At 46.1% G+C, this 24,829-nt stretch overlaps 1 protein-coding gene across 3 annotated transcripts in view; it reads left to right on the forward strand.

Moving 5' to 3' along the window:
• Positions 1–23,954, forward strand: part of RNF112 (ring finger protein 112) — a 24,533-nt gene extending 579 nt beyond the window's left edge. The window contains exons 2-15 of one of the 3 annotated variants that reach the window (XM_081167497.1): positions 6,152–6,239; positions 7,083–7,157; positions 9,308–9,611; positions 10,101–10,310; positions 11,085–11,222; positions 12,050–12,154; positions 12,262–12,312; positions 13,104–13,160; positions 15,867–15,953; positions 17,067–17,187; positions 18,305–18,435; positions 20,783–20,836; positions 21,535–21,609; positions 22,312–23,954. In XM_081167497.1, the coding sequence (XP_081023623.1) occupies positions 7,135–7,157; positions 9,308–9,611; positions 10,101–10,310; positions 11,085–11,222; positions 12,050–12,154; positions 12,262–12,312; positions 13,104–13,160; positions 15,867–15,953; positions 17,067–17,187; positions 18,305–18,435; positions 20,783–20,836; positions 21,535–21,609; positions 22,312–22,854 (1,899 nt within the window). In that variant the 5' untranslated portion in view covers positions 6,152–6,239; positions 7,083–7,134 and the 3' untranslated portion in view covers positions 22,855–23,954. The remainder of the gene's footprint in view (positions 1–6,151; positions 6,240–7,082; positions 7,158–9,307; positions 9,612–10,100; positions 10,311–11,084; positions 11,223–12,049; positions 12,155–12,261; positions 12,313–13,103; positions 13,161–15,866; positions 15,954–17,066; positions 17,188–18,304; positions 18,436–20,782; positions 20,837–21,534; positions 21,610–22,311) is intronic. The other 2 variants (XM_081167496.1, XM_081167498.1) reach the window with 2 other exon arrangements.
• Positions 23,955–24,829: the final 875 nt, after the last annotated feature.

Here is a 24,829-nt window from a genome sequence, read left to right on the forward strand (position 1 = left end):
ATTGGGCATAAAAACATCGAAGTGAATGTTTAGGGATCATTTCGGTGTTACTGCAATGTTAAGAAAGCTTCGTGTTGCCCTGTTCTCTTTGCCTTACCGCCTAGTCCAGGGTTAGACAACTTGGTGCCTACAATTCCAATAATTCCTGACCAGTAATTTATACTGGCTGGGGCAGATGGGGGTTATAGTTTAAAATATCTGGAGGGCATATCAGACATTGGCTATCCATGCCCTGTTAAGTGTGCTTATAGCATTGGTGCCTGAGTCTCCAATTCCTTGGTTCAATTTGCCTGAAATGTGTCACTTCTAAAAGTTGCTAAGTTAAGGGGTAAAAAGAGGAAGAGAGCCAATTTCTCATCAAACATACCTTTATAGCATTCTAATCAGAAATACCTTTACACCAGGGGTGCCAACTTGAATAAAATATGGTGGGGGCCCAGGTAAGCCCCGTTCCACATAACTGATCACATGGCACAGTGCACACACACACACACGCACACACTATTTGAATGGGAATGCCCACCAACTTTGTGAGGGTCCGGCCCCTCAAATATTTTATTGTGGGGGCTGTATTTTTACTGTAAACTGCCTCGGTAATATTTGTATCAACGTTGGTATGGAAATCCAGTGAATAATGAAGGGTATTATCTCAAGGAAAGGCAGGGCCCACCTTCAAGCACACATTTCTAGCTCTACCCCTGTACAAAATGTATTCTATCAGCCTTTTTGCATAGGAAGGCCAGTATATGGTGTCCTATGCATGTCTTCTGTGTGTCAGTGGTCATAGTAGTATCTGTAGAGTTGGAAGGTACCTCAAGGATTAATTAGTCCAACCCCCCGCAAAATCAGGAATCCTGTTCACATCTATCCCTGGGTGGGCTTGAACCACCAACCTTCTGGTTAAGAGCCAGACACACTGACTCATTGAGGCACTTTGTAAATGCTCACAGACACTGTGGGTTGGATACAAAGAAAGTTCAAGCTACTCTGTAGTCCTGTTGAAATCTATGGCCATGGCTTGACTTTATATTCCATTGGGACAAAAGTGTAGCCAACTTAACCTCTGGATCCAGCCTGATGTTCTTGCTTTGGATGCTGTGAGGTTAGGTGCTGGCAGTGAAGGTAACAGTTCTGGGCTTAACACTTTAAGTGTCCCTGGTTCAAATTAAACTGAAGACTGGGAGGAAGTAGGTGTAGATCCTCACTCCAAAATCAGAGCTCCTCAGACACACATAGTGTGTTGTTCCATATGCAAAAGATACTTGGCTAGTTTAGTCTCCAGCAGGGCTGGAAAAAATTCCCTGCCAGAGACCTTGGAGAGCTGATGCTAGTTGATATCAATATGAGCTAGATGTATCCATTGCCTAACTTGGTATAACGAAGCTTCCTTGTGTGTTTATATCCTTAAGTAGTGAAAATCCTGTTCTTGCTCAGTTATTCCCTTTTCATCACTGAAGAGAATATCTCCATCCCCAAGTAGAGGTTGGTTCCTCCCTCCCTTCCTCCATGAAGACAACATCCTCCTCCCTGAGTAGAGGTCCATCCCTCCCTTCCTCCTTTCCCAGATAAAGTCTGCTATTTATACCTCCCATACTAACAGAGAGATTAACTCAGCAACAATGCCCAATAACTTAAAGGCTGCCAACACCCTTTATTGTTGCTACTGAGGTTTAATGACCAGAGCCACTGTAGTGTAATTGTGTCTGACTAAGACTGTAATTTCAAACCCAGTCACCTGGGGATAAATTGATGGTACAATTCACGGGTTGGATCAGATTGTAAGATATGGAGCTGTATTGCAGGGAGCCAAAATCCCTCAGTCACAAACTTGCTAGTTGGCTTTAGGCATGTCACTCTCTTTCATCCTCGCCCCCTGGTTCTCCTACAATATAACAGTGCAATTATTTGGAGCATATTTTTGGGAGTATGGAGAGTGCTGAGGACCTTCTGTGTAGATTTTGCACCTCTAAGCAGAAAGAGGGAGAGAAACTCTGCATATGTGCAGTGAATGGGTAAAATCATACGATGACTGGCCTGAAAGGACAAATTATTATTATAATAATGTATTTATTTTTACGCTACCATTTCACCTTACAGGACTCAAGGCGGCTAACCAGGAGTGCCAACTTGGCCCTGTGGCCATGGGTGCCATGCAGTGTGCATGGCCCTGGCACTGAAATTTGTGGGTGCCTGGCCCCTTCATGGGGGATTTTGTGGGTGCTCGGGCACCCAGGGCCCCAGGGAGCTGGCACTTATGTGGCTTACAGATAAAAACTATAATCACTTTAAACTCAGGAAATAATATCATTACAATAATAATAACAAAACAACAACAACAACAGGATTAATTCTATATACAGATATTAAATCTATCTAAAACATTCAAATAATTACAATAAAGAACAGCACAGCACCAGCCCTTTCCATAAAAGCTGTCAATTCCCAAAAGCCTGTGGGAACAAAATGGTATTCACATGTCAGCAGCAGGTCAACAAGGAGGGAGCCAGCCTAGCTTGTCCAGGGAGGGAGATCCAAAATCTGGGAGAAGTCACCAAGAAGGTCTCTTCCCATGTCCCCACCAAGCGTGCCAGAGAGGGTGGCAGGACTAAGAAAAATACTTCCCTTGAAAATCTCTGAACCCAGGCAGGTTCATATAAGAGAATATGGTCTTTCAGATAGCTTGGATCTAAGCCTTGTACAGCTTTATAGGTCATAACCAGCACTTTGAATTGTGCTTAGAAGCAGACCGCCTTAGCAGGGGAGTCATATGCTCCCTATAATGAGCCCCAGTCAACAAACTGGCTGCAGCTCTTTGAGCCAGTTGAAGTTTCTGAGCATTTTTGAAAGGCAGCCCCACACAGAGTGGGTTACAGTAATACAAACAGGATGTAACTAAGGCGTATGCTGCTGTGGCCAAATCAGACATCTGAAGAAACGGGCACCTCAAGGAACCCTCAAGGAGAAGGTTGCACAAGTCTTGAAGGCCTGCATGATGTACTGTTAGTAAATATCCACAAGAGAGAGAGAGCAATTAGGAAATATGCCAACGTTCTTCCACCTAATGAAGGAAACCACAGTAATTTTAAAGAAATTAAAGAGCAAGATCACTGAGTTAATGTGTGTGCAGTGAATTCTCTAACGTTCAATAAATGTGCCTTTGGTCATTTTTTGCACAGGGTTGGAATTTAATTATAAAGTGCCACTTTTGATGGTGCAAACTGATTGCAGGGGCTCCCAGGGGCTTTCATATTTGAAATGGCTTCCTGGCTCAGTTGGTTAGAGCGTGGTGCTGATAATGCCAAGGTTGCTGGTTTGACAGCTGCATATTCTTGCATTGCAGGGGGTTGGACTAGATGATCCTCAGGGTCCCTTCCAACTCTACAATTCTAGGACAGTCCTCCATGTGCAGGTTTTTGTACAGGGAAGCTGCTCTCTTCACTGGAAGAAAAGGTCACATAACCTGATGCATAAGTGCCTCTGAGCACATGCAGATCTTTACATCCAGGGGCAAAGAGTTTTCTGCATCCTTTGGAGAAGATGCCCGGTATCTTATTTCAGAAGCTGGCAAACTGAGCAGAAGAAATGTTGTGAATTTAAACCACTACCAAGGAGGATTTCCTCTGCCCTCATCTCTTGCCCACTCATACCTGGTTCTCTCAGACATTCATGCAAGCCCAGTTTTGCACCAGGCAGCATTTAAACCAAGAGAACAAAACAAAGAAGTGCCTAGCTTATCTTTGCCATCTGTTTCCTCGCCTCTGACACAGTTTCTCCTCATCTCTTTTTAATGCAGAGGCTTGCATGACTGTTCCATTAGTTCAAGGGCATTTTCAGGTCTTTCCCTATATCTAGGTGGGTCTCTGCAACCTGGTGCCCTCTAGGCAATCTACCCCAATGCTGGTGTTCATGGGAGTTGTGCTGCAAAACAAAATATTTGCTATTGTTCAATGCTTATCTCCGTTCCACCATTTGGCCAAACAGGCAGGGTTGGTCAAATAAAAGGCACGGGGGCCACATGCAGCCCTTAAGACCCTCAACATTCGAGTGCCCCTTCCCAGCCCTTGCACTGCCTTCCCAAAGCTGGGTAAGTGTGCCTCCTTCAAAAGTGGGCCGGAGGGTTTCAACTTGAGAATGTGCCTTCTCTGTGGTGGCTCCCTGCTTGTGGAATGCTCTCCCCAGGGCGGCTTACCTGGCGCCTTTGTTATATATCTTTAGGTTCCAGGCAAAAGCTTTCCTCTTCTCCCAGGCCTTTGGATAATTAAACAATCTATGGCCTTTAAAACTGTGTTGTTGTTGTTGTTGTTGTTGTTGTTGTTGTTGTTGTTACAGATAGGTAGCCGTGTTGGTCTGCCATAGTCAAAATAAAAAAATTCCTTCCAGTAGCACCTTAAAGACCAACTAAGTTAGTTCTTGGTATGAGCTTTCGTGTGCATGCACACTTCTTCAGATACACTGAAACAGACGTTGCCAGACCCTTCTATATAGTGAGAAGGTGGGGAGGGGTATTACTCAGAAGGGTGGTGGGAATGGGAGATTGGCAGTTAGCTGAGATGAGCCTGTTGACGACTCTTAACGACTGTAATAGGTCTTACAGGAAAAGGCAAGGGGTGAGAAGGTGAGAAATGGCTTAGTCATGTATAATGGGATAAGGATCCAATGTCTTTGTTCAAACCAGGTCTCTCCATGGTTTTAAGTTTGGTAATGAGTTGCAATTCAGCAGCTTCTCTTTCCAGTCTATTTCTGAAATTCCTTTGTAGTAAAACAGTTACTTTGAGATCTTGTATAGAATGTCCTGGGAGATTGAAGTGTTCTCCTACTGGTTTCTCTGTTTTGTGATTCTTGATGTCAGATTTATGTCCGTTTATTCTTTGGCGTAAGGTTTGGCCTGTTTGTCCAATATAGAGAGCTGAAGAGAGTTGTTGTTGTTGTTGTTACAGTAGTACAGTCATACCTTGTTCTCGAACACCTGGGTACTCATACATTTTGGCTCCCGAACGCCTCAAACCCAGAAGTGTTCCAGTCAGGGATGGAGGTCTGCCCCGGGTGTCACCACTGAGGGGGGTGACAAAATGCCGGGCGGCACTCAGCCCGGGGCCTGCAGTACGCCCGAGCCTGCGTCTCTCCTGGGAGTGACGTGGTGGCTTGGGCGCCTGCAGGCTCCGCTCTGCCCCAAACAGTCCAGCTGTAGGGCAGCTGAGTGGGAGGAGGCAGGCAGACTCCTTGGAGGCCCCATGGAACTTCCTGCCCCGGCTCGCCTCGCCCTGTGGGTGGCTGCCCCCACCCCTGGGCTCAGGGCACACGCGCCGCCCCAGGTGCCCGATTGGCTTTCTCTGCTGCTTGTTCCGGTTTGCGAATGTTTTTCAGAAGCTTCCAAGTCCAACACGGCTTCCACTTGAGTGCAGGAAGCTCCTGCAGCCCACTGGAAGCTGCGGCTTGGTTTGCGAATGGTTTTGGGACTCCCAGAATGGATTAAGTTCAAGAACCAAGGTACCACTGTATGTATTTTTTCTGTAGATCCCAGGTTGGTTTACAACATAAAATGACAATATAAAAAACAATCATAGAATAGCTTTGGGGTAGATTTTTCTCACTTCTGCTTCTAGATTAGCCGTATAACTACAGGAAAGGTGCCTCAGTTGGAGCTTCATTACAATCTGACAAGTTTTGGCAATAAGTTAATAATGAATATGTGAAAAATGGAGTGGATGGGAAGTTATAGGTAAAGTAAGAAGATATTCTTTATTTTATTATATTAGTTTTTTCCCCTTTTAGTTGATTTGCTTTATAATTTTGTATTAATGGATGATGAAGAATCTTTCTTTTGTTTATTTGAATTAAGCAAATAAAATTTAAAAAATGGAAAAAGAAAAAAAACTACTACAGGAAAGGTGCCTCAGTTGGAGCTTCATTACGACTGAAAAGATTAAAGTTAGTAGTTTATGGAGTTGATATCTCTAACCGCCAGCTTGTTGTGAGCAACACCCTTACATTTTTTCTGTACAGCAGAGGAACTTCCTGAAACGGTTTTGGCCCACTGGTAGATTATTCAGTCTGGGAGAGCATCACACACACAAACATTATCATCAGCTTCAGCCTCTGCCATCCTCCATTTCATTTTATTCAGTTTCTTTTTTTCATGACATTTAAAAAGAAAAAAGAAAATTCTTCCTTTGAGGAGTTCAAGGTAACAGACATAGTTCTCCCACCTGCCCATTTTACTCTCACAGCATATTTGTAAGGTAGGTTGGATGTGATTGGCACTTCATAGATGAGTGGCGATTTGAACTTCGCTCTCCCTGGCCCCATCCTTTAAGTTGCACCCGTATAAATGCCTCCTGTATCCCCAAACACAGAAGTGACTCCACTGGATCCTAAGTAAGTCCATCATTTTTAGCTGATGGTTCACACTTTCATACTCACCACCATGATGACTTACAGGTGTTAGATGATTATAATGATGGCAGGTCAGACATGGCAAGTAAATGGAAAAAAATATAAGTGGGACCTGCAGCAAAATATTGCAACATGGAGTGCTTTTGTTCGTAATTCTAGTGACTCCGGTCCATTTTCTCTTCCTCGAAATAGTTAGTCTGCATGCCATGACTACTTAGCATTGGGCTGTTTGTGGGGGTTCATCCTCCCCTTTAAGCTTCCCCCTATTTCTTCTACATTGGCAAACCTTTGGGTTTCCTCAAGTCTCTTACTCCCTTTCTTTTACATGTGGGTGGCATCCCCCCCCCCCCATGCTAAAAGTGTGACATTTACTGTAACAGCTTCGTGGTGAGTATCTGCACCTTTTTTTCTTAAAAAACAAAAGCACTGGGAGGAGAAGTATGTACACCACTTTGAGTTCTTTGGAGGAAAAGTGGGATAGAAATGTAAGAAATGAATAATGAAATAAATATTTATTCCATCCCAAATAAGGTGAAAGAGGGGGATCTCCATGTGTTTTAGTGATCTCCTATGCACCCTTACCACCTCCTGCTGCTGCTGCTCCTTTGTTTCTCTATTCCTTACATTACACCAGAGGATACTGAGGAAAGAAGGCACTGGCTAACAGTAACATTATCTTTTTGTTCTAGGAGCAGGGAAGGTTATACTGTGGGAGGCTGCCAGCATCATCCTATCCCCAGGATGGGAAACACAAATACTAAACCGTGAGTTGGCTCTTGTTCAGCTATTCTCCTCACTCCCCCACCCACCCACCCTACTAGAAAAGAAGAAGAGTTTGGACTTGATATCCCACCTTTTACTCTCCTTAAGGAGTCTCAAAACGGCTAACATTCTCCTTTCCCTTCCTCCCCCACAGCAAACACTCTGTGAGGTGAGTGAGGCTGAGAGACTTCAGAGAAGTGTGACTAGCCCAAGGTCCCCTAGAAGCTGCATATGGAGGAGCGGGGAAGCGAACCCGGTTCATCATATTACAAGTTCACTGCTCTTAACCACTACACCACACTGGCTCTACCAGGAAAGAAAAAGAAATGCATGTCTTAGGAAATGATGTCTGAAAGAATCAGCACAATATCTAGATTTGATTCAACCTTTTTTTTCATGATTATTATTGCCACTGTAGCATAGGAATGAGAGTGTCAGACTGTGACTGGGGAAACCCAGAGTCAAATCCCTAATCATTCTTGTCCTTTGATGGGTGGACAGCAGACCAATCACTATCTGGTTGCGAACCTATGGCACAGGTGCCAGAGTGGGCATGCAGAGCCCTCTCTGTTGGCACGTGCCATCATGCCAGCAGTGCCGTTGTTTGGGGTTTTCAAATTGGGCAGCCACTTCCCCCTACGCCTCCTCGTGAGTAAACCACTCTCCCCCCCCCCCGCAGCAGCTTAGAGGCAGTTTACCTCCACAAAGCAGCTGTATTCCTTCCCCACCCCCAGCAATTGGTGGGATTTTTGGCAGCCAGCAGGCTGTAGTTCCTGCGATTGGTGACTTTGTCAAGGGTTTTTGTTGATTGGTTGCTGCCTGCGATCCTTGAGACTATGTGTTGTTTCTGCTCCGCGTGCCATAGGAAGCGTTTATAATGTGAGAGAATGTTTTTCTCCCCCCCCAAAAATCAACTGTGTTCCAAGCCGCCGCCCCCCCCCCCAAGCTCAACAACTCAGGGCCGCCCCCCAGCTCATTTTATTATGGTATGTTAATTATTATCCCATATTGCTGTGTTGGCACTTTGCGATAAATTAGTAGGTTTTGAGTTGCAGTTTGGGCACTCAAATCTCCAACAGGTTTGCCACCACTGACCTAGGGTATGCTACAGAGTTGTTGAGAGGATAAAAGTGGGTTGAGTTGAGACACCTTGACTTCATTGGAATCATTGGTGAGTTCTAAGTGTAATAATATTATGATGGGCACATCGCTGCTAAGATGTCTTTAGTTCAAGGGACAATACTTCCCTAAGGAGGTAAACACTCTGGAGTCGTCGTCGTCGTCTTCTTCTTCTTCTTCTTCTTCTTCTTCTTCTTCTTCTTCTTCTTCTTCTTCTTTTGCAGAGGGGAGCATTCCCATGTGTCACTGTAGGACTCAAGTCTCCTGAAGTTCATTTTTGTACCCTTGGTGTGTCCACCTTGGTGTGTGCATAAGGAGTTAACTCCAGGAAGCTTTTTCTATGAGTCATCCTCCTCAGACTGCCTGCCCTGCCCAGAGGCAATCTAAGAACAGGTCTGGGGTTTATAGCTCCTCCTCTAAGCAATAAGCCTTAACGTGTTTCTCTTTCACTCTCTGTCACAACAAAACTCATAGTCTTCAAAATCTGTAGGGCTACCAGGTAGAGAAATGTTGACAGGTTTACTCACCTACCCCATCACTCTTCCCCATATCAGCCTGCATAAACAGAATTCAGGATCCTCCAATGTCTTGAGAGAAGGCATCTCTAAGCTGAAAATCAGGTAGTAAGCCACAGCTGGTGTTTCTTCCCCCTTCCCAATCCTGAGGAAACTTATGGGCCTAAAGATCAGCAAGGTTGCCAGGTGGAAATGAGCAGGTGGATTTGCTTATGTACCCCATCTCTCTTTTCCACAGCAGCTGGCAAAAACAGAATTCAGGGTCCTTCAGAGTCTAAGCAGAAGCCTGATATTCATTGGGAGCACACTGCAAACGGCTTCTTCAACTTTGCTCTTTCAAGAAAGAGCATTCAGCAAGTGGAGGTCACATCCCAGACAATTAACTGAGTGAAATGCGTAAACATGATTACAGTTGGGTTTTAACGAAGGCCTTATTTGTGGACACAGCAGAATGAGGTACTGTCAGAAACCAGAGTTTCACTGTTCATCTTTGTATTTTATCTGTTTGCTTTTTGCAGGCTGAGCTCACTGGCAAGCCCCACAAAGACGTCTGCAGGAGGCATGATCCAGGACCTGAAAGAGGACATAACTTGCCCCATCTGCCTCGAACCCTTTGAAGACCCTGTATCCATTGACTGTGGGCACAATTTCTGCAGGGTCTGCCTCTCTGCCCACTGGAGTGGAACCTCGCGCTATGGGTACCGCTGCCCCGAATGCCGCCATCCCTGCAGCCGGGAGCGGATGATCCCGGACACTCGGCTGCGGAGCCTGGTGGAAAAAATTGGACAGTTGCCTGTAAAGGAGGTGGTCGAGGAGGAACTGGTAAGACCCAATCTGGGGAGGCTTAAAGTGGCTTATATAAGTAACCATCTTATGCCGTTTCCACTAGGACACTTGATGCAACATGAAGGAATCACAGCATCAATGCAAGTGCTGGCTGGGGAATCATATTTTGCATTTTCCTAGCTCCTCCTCTGACAATGAGTTTTCCTAATAGAAAATGAATGCTATGAATGCTCACCTCCAAATAGCAATATGCTCTAAAACACCTTAAAATTCTAGCCTGCTGTGGTGAGATTTATTGGTCAAGAAAGGAAGAGCTGTATATACAGTGGGTGGCCAACAGTCGTCATCTGCTAGCAAGATTTTGGTTCACAGACGCTCAGTTGCCAGCCTGATGTAAAACTGATCACGATTATAAATTGATCTGCTGTGCTTTCTTCTGTGTTGATGTCTCTAAGATCCATGGGGTTGCCAGACTGTGGAGCATCTTCAGATCTGGGTGACCTATCCATCTCCCTTCTCTTTCAGGAGATACTGGTATTGGAGCCAGGAAAGCCAGTGCAGCTGGTGGGCTTGGATGATGATGGAGATCTCTGCCTGGATGAGGAAGCCTTGAGCCGCTGCTTGGAGCAGGGGCAGGTGAAGGACGCCCCTGTCTGCCTGGTCTCCATTCTTGGGGAGCAACGGCGAGGAAAATCCTTCCTGCTGAACTTTCTCCTACGGCGGCTTCAAAACCTGGTGAGAACAAATGCATGGGAACTTCTCTCTGTGTGTGTGTGTTGTTAGGGTGGGTCAATAGGTGATGCTTGCAGAATTTCCATTTGAAAAGGGTCTGGCTTGGATGAATGTCTTTCACGGATCATGTTGCCCCATCTCATCTAGGTAATCAGCTGTACAAAATGGGCTTTTGTGCAATGGATTTTGTGCAAGTGCAAGTCAGAGCTGAAATATTATTTATTTTATTTCGTTTATATCCTGACATTTTAAATGAGGGCAGTGTGCATGTGATCAGCCATCCAGACCCAGACCTGCTTAGCTTTAACATAGTGGTGACCACATGCACCTTCAAATTATACCCTGGCACACATTTGTGATCCGAGCAGAAGTTAAGCAGCTGTGTGGACATCTAAGGGTAGCAGAGGTATATGAAGATGAGCCCTGCTGGATCAGGCCAAAGTTTCATGTAGTCCATCCTGTTTTCACAGTGGCCACCTAGATACTTATGGGAAGCCTTCAAATAGAACCTAAGTACAACAGTCCTCTCCCCGCTTGCAGTTCTCTACAATTGGTATTCAGAGACATACACTGTATGCAGGGCAGATGCTCCAGGTGGATGGGAAGGGCAACCAGAGACACTCTTACTCTCTTCCACCCTTATGGGTTCTGAATCAGAGAGTGGTATTGTCCTATCTAGCTCAATACCACATAGCTTGCCTTTCTATGCCCTGTCTTCATGAACATTCTGTGGGTTTAACAAGATCACCATCCTCTGCCTTTCTTCCTTGTTGATAGGAGGCTGAGGACGGATCATGGATGGGTCAGGAAGATGAAGCACTGACGGGTTTTGAATGGCAACCAGGACCTAACACCACCACCAAGGGTGTGTGGATATGGAGTCGGCCATTTTGGGTCCAGAGTGAACATGAAAAGGTAAGAACAGCACAGCACAGGCTGTGAAGGTAACTAGGGAAAGAACAAGCGGAAGAAAACTTCTCTCCCTCAGTGGAAATGGGACCTTCTGGTCATCCCAGCCCCCTGGAGATGTCCTCATGAAATACTTCCATTCCACATAATCTCTGCCCCACACTCCTCGCATCCTAACTCAGCCTTCCCCATCCTGCTGTTCTTTAGATGTTGTGGACTACAGTTCCCATAAGCCTCAGCCAGTACTGGAGTTGTGGTCCAAAGTACTAAAATGCCCAGGCAAATGGGAAGGTCTTCTTCTTGCATTGTAAAGCTTACAATGTTAGTACTGGAACTGCAGCCTTGGGGATTGAAGTTGGAGTGTCACCACAGAATAGGCTCTCTCCTTGCAGAATTACAACCACCCTGTGAAGTCTGTTAGGCTAAGAGACAGTGACTTTTTGAGACTGGTGAGCTTTATGGCTGAGTGATCTCTGGCCTTCCAGATCCTAGTTTGATATTCTAACCATTATACTACACTGCACATCCTCTAAGTTCTATGGTGGGCATTTAGATAAGGGCCTCTCTGGAAGATCTCATGACATTGGCTGGCCAGTACGAGAAGAACAACTTCATGGGGAATTTGGATCCCAAGACATTTAGGATGTTCAAGGCACATACCACCCACTTAGGCTCAGCAATGGACAGGAAGCCAATATGGCTTACCATCACAACAGACACATGCCACCTATAAGCTATAAGTAGGTACTTTGGAGCCCGCCGGCCAAATTAATTCCTTTTCTCTCAGGAAACTTCTCCTATGAGAGTCCGTTAATCTCTTACTGTCCCTTTAGATTGCCATGTTCTTGGTGGACACAGAGGGGTCAATGGATGTGGAAAGAAACGTTGAAGATGGTGTCAAGCTCTCAGCTTTCTCCATGCTGCTCAGCTCCTATCAGGTGGGTTCCTGCCAGATCCCTCCTTTCCAGGTGTGCTTTCTCTTCTTCCTTCCTGCTGCAAAAGTAAGTTCAGCGCATCTTCTGACACCCCTGTTGTTTCTTCCTAGATACTCAATTTGGCCACCATGATGAAGGACCCAGATTTGGAATACCTGGAGGTGAGTAGGATTGTAAAAGGGGAAAGGGGGATTGGGCATTATCCAGGGGAAGGATGAGGAAAATAGTTGGCTGGAATAAAAATAGCTGGTTCTCTCCATGTGGGCTAGAAAGGTGGGTGGGCAAGATCCAGAATTCCTGAGTTCCCCCAAGTTTCAGGGAAGCAGAAGGCTGGATATATAGAACTGGAAGGGACAAAGTTTCTTTTTGTCTAACAGTCCCTGATAGACAAAAGGCAGGTTTCTGCCCAGCAGAACAATCCATGCAGCCAAAACTGCCTCACACTGCAAGCAGAGAATCCATGCACTGCCAGAAAATGCTGGAAAAGCAGATGCCAAGAGATGGCTTGAGTAAGCCATGCTGCACATTGCAGTGAAAGGCAACTAATCCCTAGGGCACCTTTCCCTGACCTGTAGGCCTCCAGATGTTGTAGATTGAGTTTTTGGACCAAGATTGCTGTGGACTGAGTTTGAATGTTGTTCAACCATGCAACTAGTCATGGACCAGTCAAGACTTCCTCAGCTTTGCCTACCTCCAAGGGATATTATGACCATAAAATGAGATGACTCCAACTATTGTTGTGGGGGTGGGGATACACATGGTGATGTACATAACAAATACAACAATATAATAAATACCATAGTCATAAATTTATCCTGTGTGGTTTTGGCTCCTTGCTTCTGAAGCCCATGGCCTCTTGAGAGGGGAATAGATCTTGTGGGCTGGGCTAAAGGGCTAAGTAAACCAGATTTCTTCATTTCCTGGGTGGGTCTCCCATTTCCTCTGCCCACAGATGTTCATGTATGTAGCTGAGATGGTAGGAGGCTCCTGCAGATTAAAGCCCTTTCAGGTAATGCGCACCGGCTGTTCCACTTCCTTCTCTTTGTTCCATTCTCTTTTCCTTCTCCTACGATTGCCATGATGTTCGTGTTCTCCGCCTCGCCGATCTGTCAAAGAGCTCCTTTGTTCCTTGGTTCCCATCGCCTCAGCCACCTCTCCCAGCCTCGTGTTCCTCTGCCTGGCACCCACATCTCTTTTTCTCTCATTTGCAAGCGCCCAATAATTTGCTCTTCCCACTGTTTTTGTTGTTGCTTTTTAAAACACCCCTTTGCATTTCTTTTCAATCATAAGGAGAGTGTCACAAACCCAAAATAACACCTCTATATGGAATGAAAAAGGCAAAACTGATATATAATTGGGCAGACATTGATTTGTCCACCCAATTCATATGTAAATCAGCTCTGGGCAATTCTGCCTATCCCAAGGTTGGGAATTTCATTCATCCAAAGGGCCATGCTTCTTTCTGGGTCACTTTCCAGGTGTCACATGCCAATGGTGAGTAGGGCCAGAAGCACACATGAGAAAACCAAGGGACGTGCCTTTTACCTTTGTACTGTAGGCATGTTTCTGCAGACACTTGCATTCGCCTCTCCGTCCTTCATCTAGGCAAGCAAGAGACGTTATCAGAATGCAAGGAGGGCTCAAAGGAGGGAGTATGGCTTGGGGAGAATCCCTTCATTTAAGTATGTGCTGTGTGAAGGCGTGCCTCCTTTTCTTTGCCCTGAATCTTCCAAAGTTCGGCTTTATTCAGCTTGCAAACAGAACCTGAGCACAATGGCATTCTCCCACTTGTTTTTCTCCAGCAATTGGTATTGCCTCTGATACCTGAGCAGTAGCAATGGTAGCGATTGGTAACTTTATCCTGACCAGGTTGATGGTCATCACTGCATCTTCCATAGTTAAAACAATGCTCCATGTGAGGAAAGATTCTCCATTGTTTGTTCTGAATTTCACACCGTTCATGGATGACCCTGTGTATTATGAGACAGGAAAAAGAGCATGTCCCTCTCTGTATTACTCAACACCAGGCATTGTTTTCTATGCCTCTGTCATGTTCCCGGTTATTCACATTTTTCCTAAGGTAAAAACACACAAATGCAACTGTTAATAATTATACTGATATTATTATTAGCCGCTCACCTGACTGAGTTAACCTGCACTTCCATGGACAGCGGTGAGTCCAAAAGAACCAGTGGCTATGCATTGTCATACGTGTGGAGGAAAAACTTACCATATTTTTCGCCCCATAGGACGCACTTTTTCCCCTCCAAAAATGAAGGGGAAGTGTGTGCGCGTCCTATGGGGCGAATGCAGGCTTTAACTGAAGCCTGGAGAGCGAGAGGCATCGGTACGCACCGACCCCTCTCGCTCTCCAGGCTTCAGGAAGCTATCCGCAAGCCTTGCAAGCCCGGTGGGAGTTCCCGCGGGCTCACAAGGCTTGTGGGCAGCAGCCGGCAGCCCGAAGCACAGGGAGCCCTCTGGAGGGCTCCCCGTGCTTCGGGCGGATGTCCGCAAGCCTTGCTTGCGGGTGTCTGCAAGGCTTGGGGCAGCAGCCGCGGCTGGGGGGGGATATTTTTTTTTATGCATTCCTCCCCCCAAAAAACGAGGTGTGTCCTATGGGCCGGTGCTCCCTATAGGATGAAAAATATGGTAAACACAATGCAGTTTCCAAAAATAGACCAGAGGCAATTGTACTTCATCCAGCAGAGCTTTACTAGTGCTGAAGGCAAATGAGCATAAATGGTTACAAATCCAGTACAGTGGTACCTTGGGTTATATACGCTTCAGGTTACCAGCTCTGCCAACCCAGAAATATTACCTTGGGTTAAGAACTTTGCTTCAGGATGAGAACAGAAATCGTGCTCCGGCGGCACGGCAGCAGCAGGAGGCCCCATTAGCTAAAGTGGTGCTTCAGGTTAAGAACATTTTCAGGTTAAGAACGGACCTCCTGAACGAATTAAGTACTTAACCCCAGGTACCACTGTACATTAAGGATTGGCACAGTCCATATCCAGTTGCAGCACTTAAAAAAACTTATAAACTTAAAACAAGACTAAACTTTAAGACTAACCATACTATGTACACACCAGAGGGATAGAAAGAGAAAGTAGAACCCAGGCTCTTTCTGGCCTATATTTATAGTCAGCATGACCTTAATTGGAAGAGATAAGAGAACCAGTTCAAACCAGCTGTACTCAGCTTCCAGAAGGTATAACCAAAACAATCATGACCCTTCTGCTTGCTTCTCTCACACAGAGAAACTTCTAGTAGCTTCTAGAATCCTCTTGTATTAACCAGAATAGGAAAGATCAATACATCAGATCAATACTTTCTTCACTAAGAAATGCAAACTGGTCCTTTAGTGGCAGTTACTCAATGCAGGTCCAGGGAGATCCCACACCTGCCCTTTCCCGCCAGAAACGTCTGTCTTGTTGGGATTCAACCTCAGTTTGTTAACCACCATCTACCGTCCAACTGCTTCTAGACACTCACACAGGGTATTCACTGCTTTCACCGGTTCCGATTTAAATGATATATTGTTTGCATCATTTGGGTTGCACTTTTCTGCAGTTTTCAGCCTTACATTATCGTTTTTCAGACTCAGTGCCCGAGCTGGACACAGTAGTCAAAGTGTGGTCATTGAAAGGATTTGTGTAAGAGGAATAGGAGCATATTGTAGGAAAAGCAGTTCACATGCTTCGTCTCTCTGTTGCAGCATCTTGATGTCCTGGTGCGTGACTGGTTCTTCCCACCACAATTTGGATTCCAGGAGGGACAGAATTACCTCCAAAGTACCATACAGGTAAATGTGACAGTGGAAGCATTGGATGGAGAGTCTTTCTCCAGTTTCTCCATTCCAACTATGTGAGTAACGTGGTTACCAGGGAGAGGGCCTTTTTGTTGGCGGCACCCCATTTTATAGAATGCCTTCCGAAGAAAGACTTTCCTGGTACCCAATCTATGGCCTTTTAAGGTTGAATAGAAGGCCATTTTGTTTATCCAGACCCATTGATTCAGGGATGGGGAATGAGATCCAACTGGTGGGGTGGGTCCTTATCTCATCTACCTTCATGGGCAGCTTGAACTGGTGGGTAGGGTCATCTGTATCACAGTGATGCAGATAACTCATTTTTGTCCACATACTTTGAAGGGTAGAGCTTTGTACTTTTCAGGTGCTGTTGATAGGAGATGCCCTTTGGGCCCAGTCACATCTTTACCTACCCCACACCTGGCATCAAATATGATGACAGGTGTAGGGTAAGTGGGCATGACTTGGCTGAAATGGCCTGGTGGGTGTAACTGGGCCACTGCTTTCATTGCAATAGGCATATTTAAATTCTTGTGCCAAGTACTTTCCCCCTTCCTGATTTTCTGTTCTAATTGCTTTTAGCTTCTGGACTTATGTAGGATTCTGGATTTTTATTCCAACTGCTGTTTGTATTAGTTATCATTTGCTTTGTCGGCTCTATTATTTTTACTGTTGAAGTTATGGCTTGTTGAATGGGTTAGAAAACCATGCAGAGATAAAAGTGAGGTTACAGGGAACCAAGCAGAGGGCCTTCTCGGTGGTGGCGCCCACCCTGTGGAATGCCCTCCCATCAGATGTCAAGGAAATAAACAACTATCTGACTTTTAGAAGACATCTGAAGGCAGCCTTGCTTAGGGAAGTTTTTAATGTTTGATGTTTCATTCTGTTTTTAATCTTTTGGGAGCTGCCCAGAGTAGCTGGGGAAACCCAGCCAGATGTGTGGGGTATAAATAATAATATGAATATGAATACGAATATGAATATATCAATCCAACCCAACTAACTGCTTTGGAAGAGTGCTTGAGAAGTCCCATTCACAGCAAGCCTGGCTCCGGGTGGTTGTTTTTGGATGGCTACATCTAATTCTCTCTCATTCTTTCTCCTCAGAAACTGGATCCCAAAAGGCACCCACGGGCCCTGGGGGCCCTCAGGAGCACCAGCACCCGCTGCTACCTGATGCCCTTCCCTGGCAAGAGGCTGGTGGTGGGAACTGAGGGCACACTTGCAGGCAAGAACCTCTTCTCTTTCCATCATTCCCACAAGTAGCTCCAAATCCAACTCTTGCTCCTCTAATCTGCCTTAGCTCTGTGCAGCATGTGAGCTGTTCACTCATTCATCCACTAAGTGGAGCTTTGGTTCCATACCAAACTCCTTTGTTAATCCATAGTGGCGTTTTCTCCTTGCTAGCCAAAGACTTTAAAGAGGAGAAAACTGCTTAATTCTGCTATCTGGCGGCTGGAATTACTGGTTCCCTTTGATGTCCTCATTGTTTTCTTTAGTCTGCCCATAGAAAGCAGTACAGCATGTACTACTTAACCCCAAAGCAATAGAAAAGCATTTCCTCACTTCTATCATGTAAAAAAAAGAAAAAAGAAGTGATGTTTCTTTCATTATTTACCAACCCTTCACTTCAAGGCCCCAGGGTGGGTCGCAAGAACTAACACAAAATGTTAAAAACAGTTTAAAACAACTTGCAATAACTTGGGTCCTTTAGTCCTTCCAGTTTCTCAGGCTTTGGCATCACTTATGTCAAACCTAAATGTGATGCAAACAAATGTTATCTGTCACTTTGATCTACCATTTCTTCTCACTTTCTCCCACCCATATCTAACTGGGCAGCAGCAGCCTGGATCAGGCTGCAGGAGGGTGGAAGCTACAGCTTCTCATTGCCTAGCCCCAGACCAAGGCGGCTGAACATGTGACATGTCATCAATGCTGGCCACTGACCATCCTGACTGGGGTTGATGGGAGCTGGAGTTCAAAAACATCTGGCAGACCCCATCTTCCCCATTCCTGGTATTGAATGCAAACCTTTAACCGGAAGGTTGGTGGTTCGAGCCCACCCATGGATGGCAGTGCAGGACCTTGGACTAGATGACCCTCAGGGTCCCTTCCAACTCTACAATTCTGTGGTTCTAAGTTACTGCTCCAAATGCTCTGTTCACGTGCTTTTAGGTTTCTCTCTCCTTATATTCAGTGGCATGGTCAAATGTAAAATTGGGGAGGGCTACTGAACCTTCAGCATCATTCTTTGTGGCCACCAGGGGGAGCAGCTGTTCTGAGGGCGTCATTTGTTACAGTTCCTTTGCCTGAATTGCCTGCTTTGTTTTTGTTTCCCCTTCCAGACATGGATAAGGATTTTAGGGATTGCCTGGAGGCTTATGGGAACGACATAGCCAGAACAGCTGTAACGCATGTAAAGAGTGACCAGGAGGGAAGAGCCCTTACAGGGGCACAACTTGCAGCCAAGGTGAAGGTAAGAGATGCAGAATCAAGTCTCTAATCTGGACAGAACATGGAGAATCCCACCTGTTGGTTTTCTGCCCGTCACACTGCTCTCATAGGCAAAGAACATGTGCTATGTGCAAAGAGATGGCTTAGGGTAGGCTTATATAAAAGAGTAGAGGCTTTTGGTTCCGCTCTGCCTTAATGGAGGAAGACCCCATGCAGTGGCGTAGCGTGGGTTGTCAGCACCCGGGGCAAGGCAAGTAATTTGCGCCCCCTAACCCGTGGATTTGCGCCCCCTAACCCTAACCCCCAGATGTTGCGCCCGGCCCCCCTGCACCCCCCACGCTACGCCACTGACCCCATGACAGCAGGAGATTGTTGGCAAAGGGAAAACAAGGACGATTGAGGGTAATTATCCTTGCAAATCCCCCCCCCCCCGGGATTGGGGGGGTGGGGGTAGTTTGTCTTGGTACCTGGCTCTTACTCCGGCATGGAATGTGTGGGGCAAGGAGACGCTGAGTGCAAAAGCACTTTGCCTGCCGAAAACCTTCCTACACTGCCATTAAGAAGTAGAGGCTCTCCTGTTAATTAGAGTTTAATTGCATTAAAGTATAGGCATGTGCTAACAGAGATTGACCAATAAAAACATTGCCCTAACATGTACATGTACATATGACAGAAGTTTGATCCGTTGGCCCTCTTGTTGTCGGACTCCAAAATCCATCAGCCCCAGCCAATGTGGCCAGTGGTCAGAGATGGTGGGAGCTGTAGTCCATAAGCATTGGTGGCAGGGCAGGTGTTCTTCATCCCTGTGTTGCTTTTCAGCAGGTGAAGTTTTTCACAGCCCAGAGCTAAACATTATTGCATGCTAATAGCTGGACACCGTGTGACTGCACAGCCGTAGTGGCTGACTTAAAAGCTGGCCAGTCAAAGTCTAGTTTTTCTCTGAAATGTAACTGTTGCAACACAGGGTTGAAGTAAGATTCGGTGTCTGTGTGATGCTGTTTTGGCTATGTGAAGAAAGGCTGCTAGTATGTATGTGTATAGATGGGTGTACTCTTGGACTGGTTCTAATCTAAAAATAATTTAGACCTGGCTGATATCCAATGGGTGGATGTAACTCAGTGGCAGAACATCTGCCTTGAATGCAGGAGGTCCCAGATTCAGTTCTTAGCATCTCCAGGTAAGTCTGGGAGAGACTCCTGCCTGAAGCCTTGGAGAGGTGCTGCCAGTCAGTGTAGACAGTACTGAGCCCGATGGACTCTGACTTTGCTCTGACTTTGCTACATCCTGTATTAATTAGGAGCATCCATAGCTCAGTGTTAGAGCAACACCTTTGCATACAGAAGGTTTGATCTCTAGGTTGATCTCTGCCTAAAATCCTGCCGGCCAGCATACAGTACACACAGTACAGTGGTACTTCGGGTTACAGACGTTTCAGGTTACAGACGCTTCAGGTTACAGATTCCGCTAACCCGGAAATAGTGCCTTGGGTTAAGAACTTTGCTTCAGGATGTGAACAGAAATCACACAGCGGCGGTGTGGCGGCAGCTGGAGGCCCCATTAGCTAAAGTGGTACCTCAGGTTAAGAACAGTTTCAGGTTAAGAACGGACCTCCAGAACGAATTAAGTACTTAACCCGAGGTACCACTGTACTGAGCTAGATGGACCCAATGGCCTGACTCAGTATAAAGCAGCTTCCTATGTATTTTGGGACAGGGACCAACTCATTTCCATCCCTACCACTCACCTCACTTGCTAAGCTGTACTTCAGGTCTAGTGTAGCCAGTGCTGCTATTGCTAAGTTCAAGATATGAGACCTCTCCGTCAGGCACACTGTTGCAATTCAGTGGTGCCGTTGACTCCCTTCAGCATGTCCAAATGTTAGTGTGGGTGTGGCTTGTCCTAGCACACAGGCTGAGCTGCAACTCCACAGCAGTGGAACTTAGGCCATGATGCCAAAGTCAAGATTTGTTTTTTGTTTTTCTCTCCCTTTTTGGGATTTGTCAGTTGCCCTAGCTTGAACTCCATTTCTCTTGTGTTTGTCATTGGTTCTGCTTCTTACGTTTGTTTGTTCTAAATCTCATTGCAATCTTGATATTTTTATTATCCTAGTTGTATTAATTAAATGTTAAGGTCTCTTTAACTGTGAGGTTGCCTTATTAGGGCTGAAAGTCAAAACATCGTTTGTAAAAAAAGCAAATGAATGTACAAACTCCGAGTGTGGGAAAACAAATGTGATGTACGTGTGGACTGTGAATGTATTTAACTGCAGCACTGTGGCTTCTGACAGTATGTGACTGTCTTTTGGTATGAGGAGACAGTTGTAAACCCCATCCTCAGATGCCACTCCTTTTCTTCTCTCTCCTTTTCAGAATTTCTCCTCTCTGATGAAGAAGTATAAGTTTGGCTTCTCTTCAGTCACTCAGGTATCAAACTTCACTCTCATCATCTGATGTTCATGATCAGCCCTGCTTCTGTTTCCTTGACCAGGCCCCCATATTGCTTGTCATTTGGCTTACCTGTTTGATCTATTTAAGCAGAAGCTGCATTTTTGGACACTGCATCCATCAGCCAGGGTACATCTCAATGGCAAATAATACAATAACCTTGCTGAAGCTAAGCAGCTCTGGGTTTGCTTAGTGCTTGGATAGCAGACCACTGGTGTCCATCACTTGATAAATGAAATAAAAACCTTCTCGAGATGGGACTGAGAGCTCAGTGAGTGTGTGGGGGTGCGACAGCTTCTGTTGCTGTGTTATCAATAGGGAAGGGCTATAACTCAGTGGTAGACTATTCATTATGCATGCAGAAAGTTCAGGGTTCAATCCCTGGCAGCTCCAGGTAAGGCTGGGAGAGACTACGGCCTGAAACCCTGGAGAGCCACTCCCAGTCAGTGAGTATGACACTGAGCCACATGGACCAATGGCTTGGCTGGGTGTAAGGCAGTTTCCTCTATTCCTGTCCATCACCACAAGTAAGATGTCATATGCAAACTGAAGAAGATGGCCGGCACAAGCAGGATTGGTACATGAATGAGCACTTACCTTCCTTTTCTGGCAATGGGGTTTGCGGGGACTCAACTGAAAAATGAGAATCTTCCGTTCTTTCCTTCCACCCTCCCCAGATGGCGATCACCTTACACAATCTGGACACCCAGGAAAAACTGCGGCGGGAGTTTGCAGATTTCATCAGAGACCAGGTATGTGCAGAACCAAATCAACACGTGTGGCTGTGGGTTAAGAAAAATGTTTGCAAAGAAGATTTTGAGGAATTTCTGAGGGTTGGATTTGGGAGAAGGAAATAAATGTGCCGTGCAGGTTGCTTGTGGCAGGACATATTTATAATATTGGACCACTGTTGGTTGCACTTTAGGGATAACGGGTGGTGTCGTTTGCAGGATGCATTTGAGAGAACTGTCTGGGAACATTTAAATTTTTAGATGATTTGGTTAGGGTGTGAAACTGCAGGAGTGACTTTACTTTTGTACAGTAGGCTAGTTTCTGCACACACTCACACATCTCTATCCATCTGATATCCAGGCAAGCACCAGGCATTGCCGGAATTCATGGACACATTACGGCAAGGCAAAACAACAACAAACTCGCAAGAAGGGCTTGAAGTAGGAGTGCTGAAGCCTGTGACTAGCAAAGAGGGGATCTAGCTATGCTTGGGGAAAGTCCCCAAGAGCCAGATAGAAAGGCCTGAAGAGTTACATTTAGCTCCCAGGCCTAAGGTTCCCCATGGGTGCCATATGATCCTCTAGGAGAAAGGGCAGGAGAAATACAATTGTATTACTATGAAGTGGGATTGTCTTGGGTCATGAACTGGCATCTCCTTTCTGTTTCCCTTTCCTCCTACCCAGTTCTGTAACCCTGACACATCTTTTCCTTCTTCCACTCAGGATGAGCTCTGTCGTCCCATGATTGCTGGCCTGCAAGTGACTCCCAAGTCCATGACGCGGCGCCTTCTGAGCAAGCAGTGCGAATTAATGCAGCGGTGTGAGGAGTCTCTGCAGGGTGATGAGCCGGGCCGGAAAGAGTCCATCTTGTCGCTGGAGGACCACCTGAAGCATGAAGCTCAAATTTTTAAGGAGCGCTACCACCGGCGCTACAAGTCCCATGCCCTCAAAGCTGGGATGGCAATTGGCGTGGGTGCTGTGGGGTTAGCTGGTGGAGCCATCGGGGCTGGCGTGGCAGCTGCCGTGTTGGCCGCAGAAGCCATTGTGCTGGGCACTGGCACTGCCGCTACGTTTGCCATTGGGACCATGGCTGGCGCAAGCACCTTTGCGGTCATTGGGGGTGGGGTTGGGGCTGGCGTGGGGAGCAGCATCGGGGAGAGGAAGACCCAGGAGGCCAAGAATGTGAGTGAAGATGACCCTGAGGGTGAAGAGGAGACCAGCCTCTCAGACAAAAGGTGCCTCATTGGGCCACGAAACTCACCTTAGGCAGTCCTGTGACCTACAGCTTCCGCTGCAAACAAGTGGCAGATCACTGTAGCCTGCACACCTCTCCTTTTCTCATTCAGGCATATCTCCAAGGGTGTGGATGGCAGCAGGGGAATGGATCTTACATACTGTCCTGTAAAACACATTAAGAATTGTTCTCCCTCTCCCTCTCGTGGCTGGTTAAGGAATAGCAAAATAGCATGCCCTTAGTGTTCATCAACATGGAGAGGTGACACACTAGTGATGACTTGAGGCCTAGTAATGCGGCCTTCTGATGCTAGGGTGATTGCATTCTCTCTAGTGGTAGGTAAGGGAGCAGTGCTTCCTTCTGTGTCCTTCAGTGTCCAGGACAGGTAATGCAGAACAGGGGGCCTCTGGAGTATCATGGACCCTTTTGCAGGTTACTTTTGCCCCCAACACCTATGCTGAGATAATAAGCAGAGTGGAGGGGACGGGGAAATCGGACCCTTCCTATTTTTTCCTTGGCCTATCTGTAGCACCAGCAACACAAGCTAGGGAGCAGCCTGGTGGCATCCTAGAAGGGCATCCTGGGAGAAACATTACTGCCACCTCTTTAAAGAGGTACATATTGAAAAGTGAGCCCTCACTTTAGCCTCTAGTGTGAAGTCAGGGAATGGAAAGAAGTTATTTTCTTCTTGATGTAGTTAAGCTGCACCCTCTCCCTGCAATTTATTTCAGGAGGTCAAAACCTTTCAGCTGTTACCATGTTCATGGGGGGTTAATCAGTTTCAGCACCCTGCTGATTCAGTCTCTCAGGTATGCAATGTCAGGTGAGTGAGGGATGCAGTTCCCGATTCTATTGAACAGCAAAGGCTGCTGGGAAATTTGCACTTGTTCATGGGAATAAAGCCTCTCTCATTATCCTCAGGGAAACCTTCCCACTGATTCTCCATAGTGTATTCTGAAGTGCCTAGAAACTTGATGTTCTGACGCAACACGTTTTAGGGAAGCAAATTCATTGTCAGAAATACTCTATATTCCCGGCATTATATTCCCGGCTTTGGGGGCTGCTTATTACTTGTCCCTGCCCACCCAGCCTCCCTTGGCTCTTGTTTCAGGAAATACATTTATTTATTTTACCTGGCTTGGCTGTGTGTGTGGTTTTTCTGCCCCCTTCTTGCTCAGACTGCAGCTCAGGATCCAAACCTTTGTGGTAGGTCTTTCCACCACCGTTTTCTCCCCCTCCCACCCCGCTACACACACCCAAAACACAACCAGTTTTATGAGAACACAAAAAGAACACCATATATCCCGGTTCTCAGCCATCACAATGCTGTAGCCTCAGGTGACTTTTGCCTTAATTGCAGGGGACAAAATCCAGATGTGAACAGCCTGGAGTCAAAACAAGCTTATTGGCAGGAGACGAGAAGGCTGGGGAAAGCAGTGTTTAGTCTTCATTTCCATCTTCTAAGTTTGCTTTGCAGTTTGGATGGTTGCTCAGGCCAGCCAGATGTCAAAAGAAGCACACATTTTGAAGAACTAATACTCTTTTTCTCGGTGCAGGGAAGTTGACCAGTAAAGAAATAACAAATTACCTAAACTTGGGGAGGGGAACCTGTCACTCTCCAGATGTTGCTGTACTAACTCCCATCAGTATGGCCAACAATCAGGGGTGACCTGGAAGGCTACAGATTTTTCACTCCTGGCCTCAAAAAAGCTCCCCCCCCCCATAACAGTTGTATCACTGTCTCAGTTTCAGAGAATGTGGCTTTATTTCAAAGTATAAACCAAAGGGGTACAAAGGATTATAATTATTCTTAAACTTGGAAAACTGGTTGGGCTGCTTTTGCCTGTGTTCTTCCCCTCTTCCCATCATTTTATCACTCTCGGTTTGAATGCTAATCCAGTCATCTGTGCTGCAGACTCTCAATCCTGGCCTCAAACAACATTAATATCATCTCTTCCCCTTAGCAGATTTAGATATGTCTCTCTTGTGCACTTGTGAGTTTCAGAG

The sequence above is a fragment of the Podarcis bocagei genome (assembly GCF_964188305.1).
Source record: "Podarcis bocagei genome assembly, chromosome: 13".
Lineage (NCBI taxonomy): Eukaryota > Metazoa > Chordata > Lepidosauria > Squamata > Lacertidae > Podarcis > Podarcis bocagei.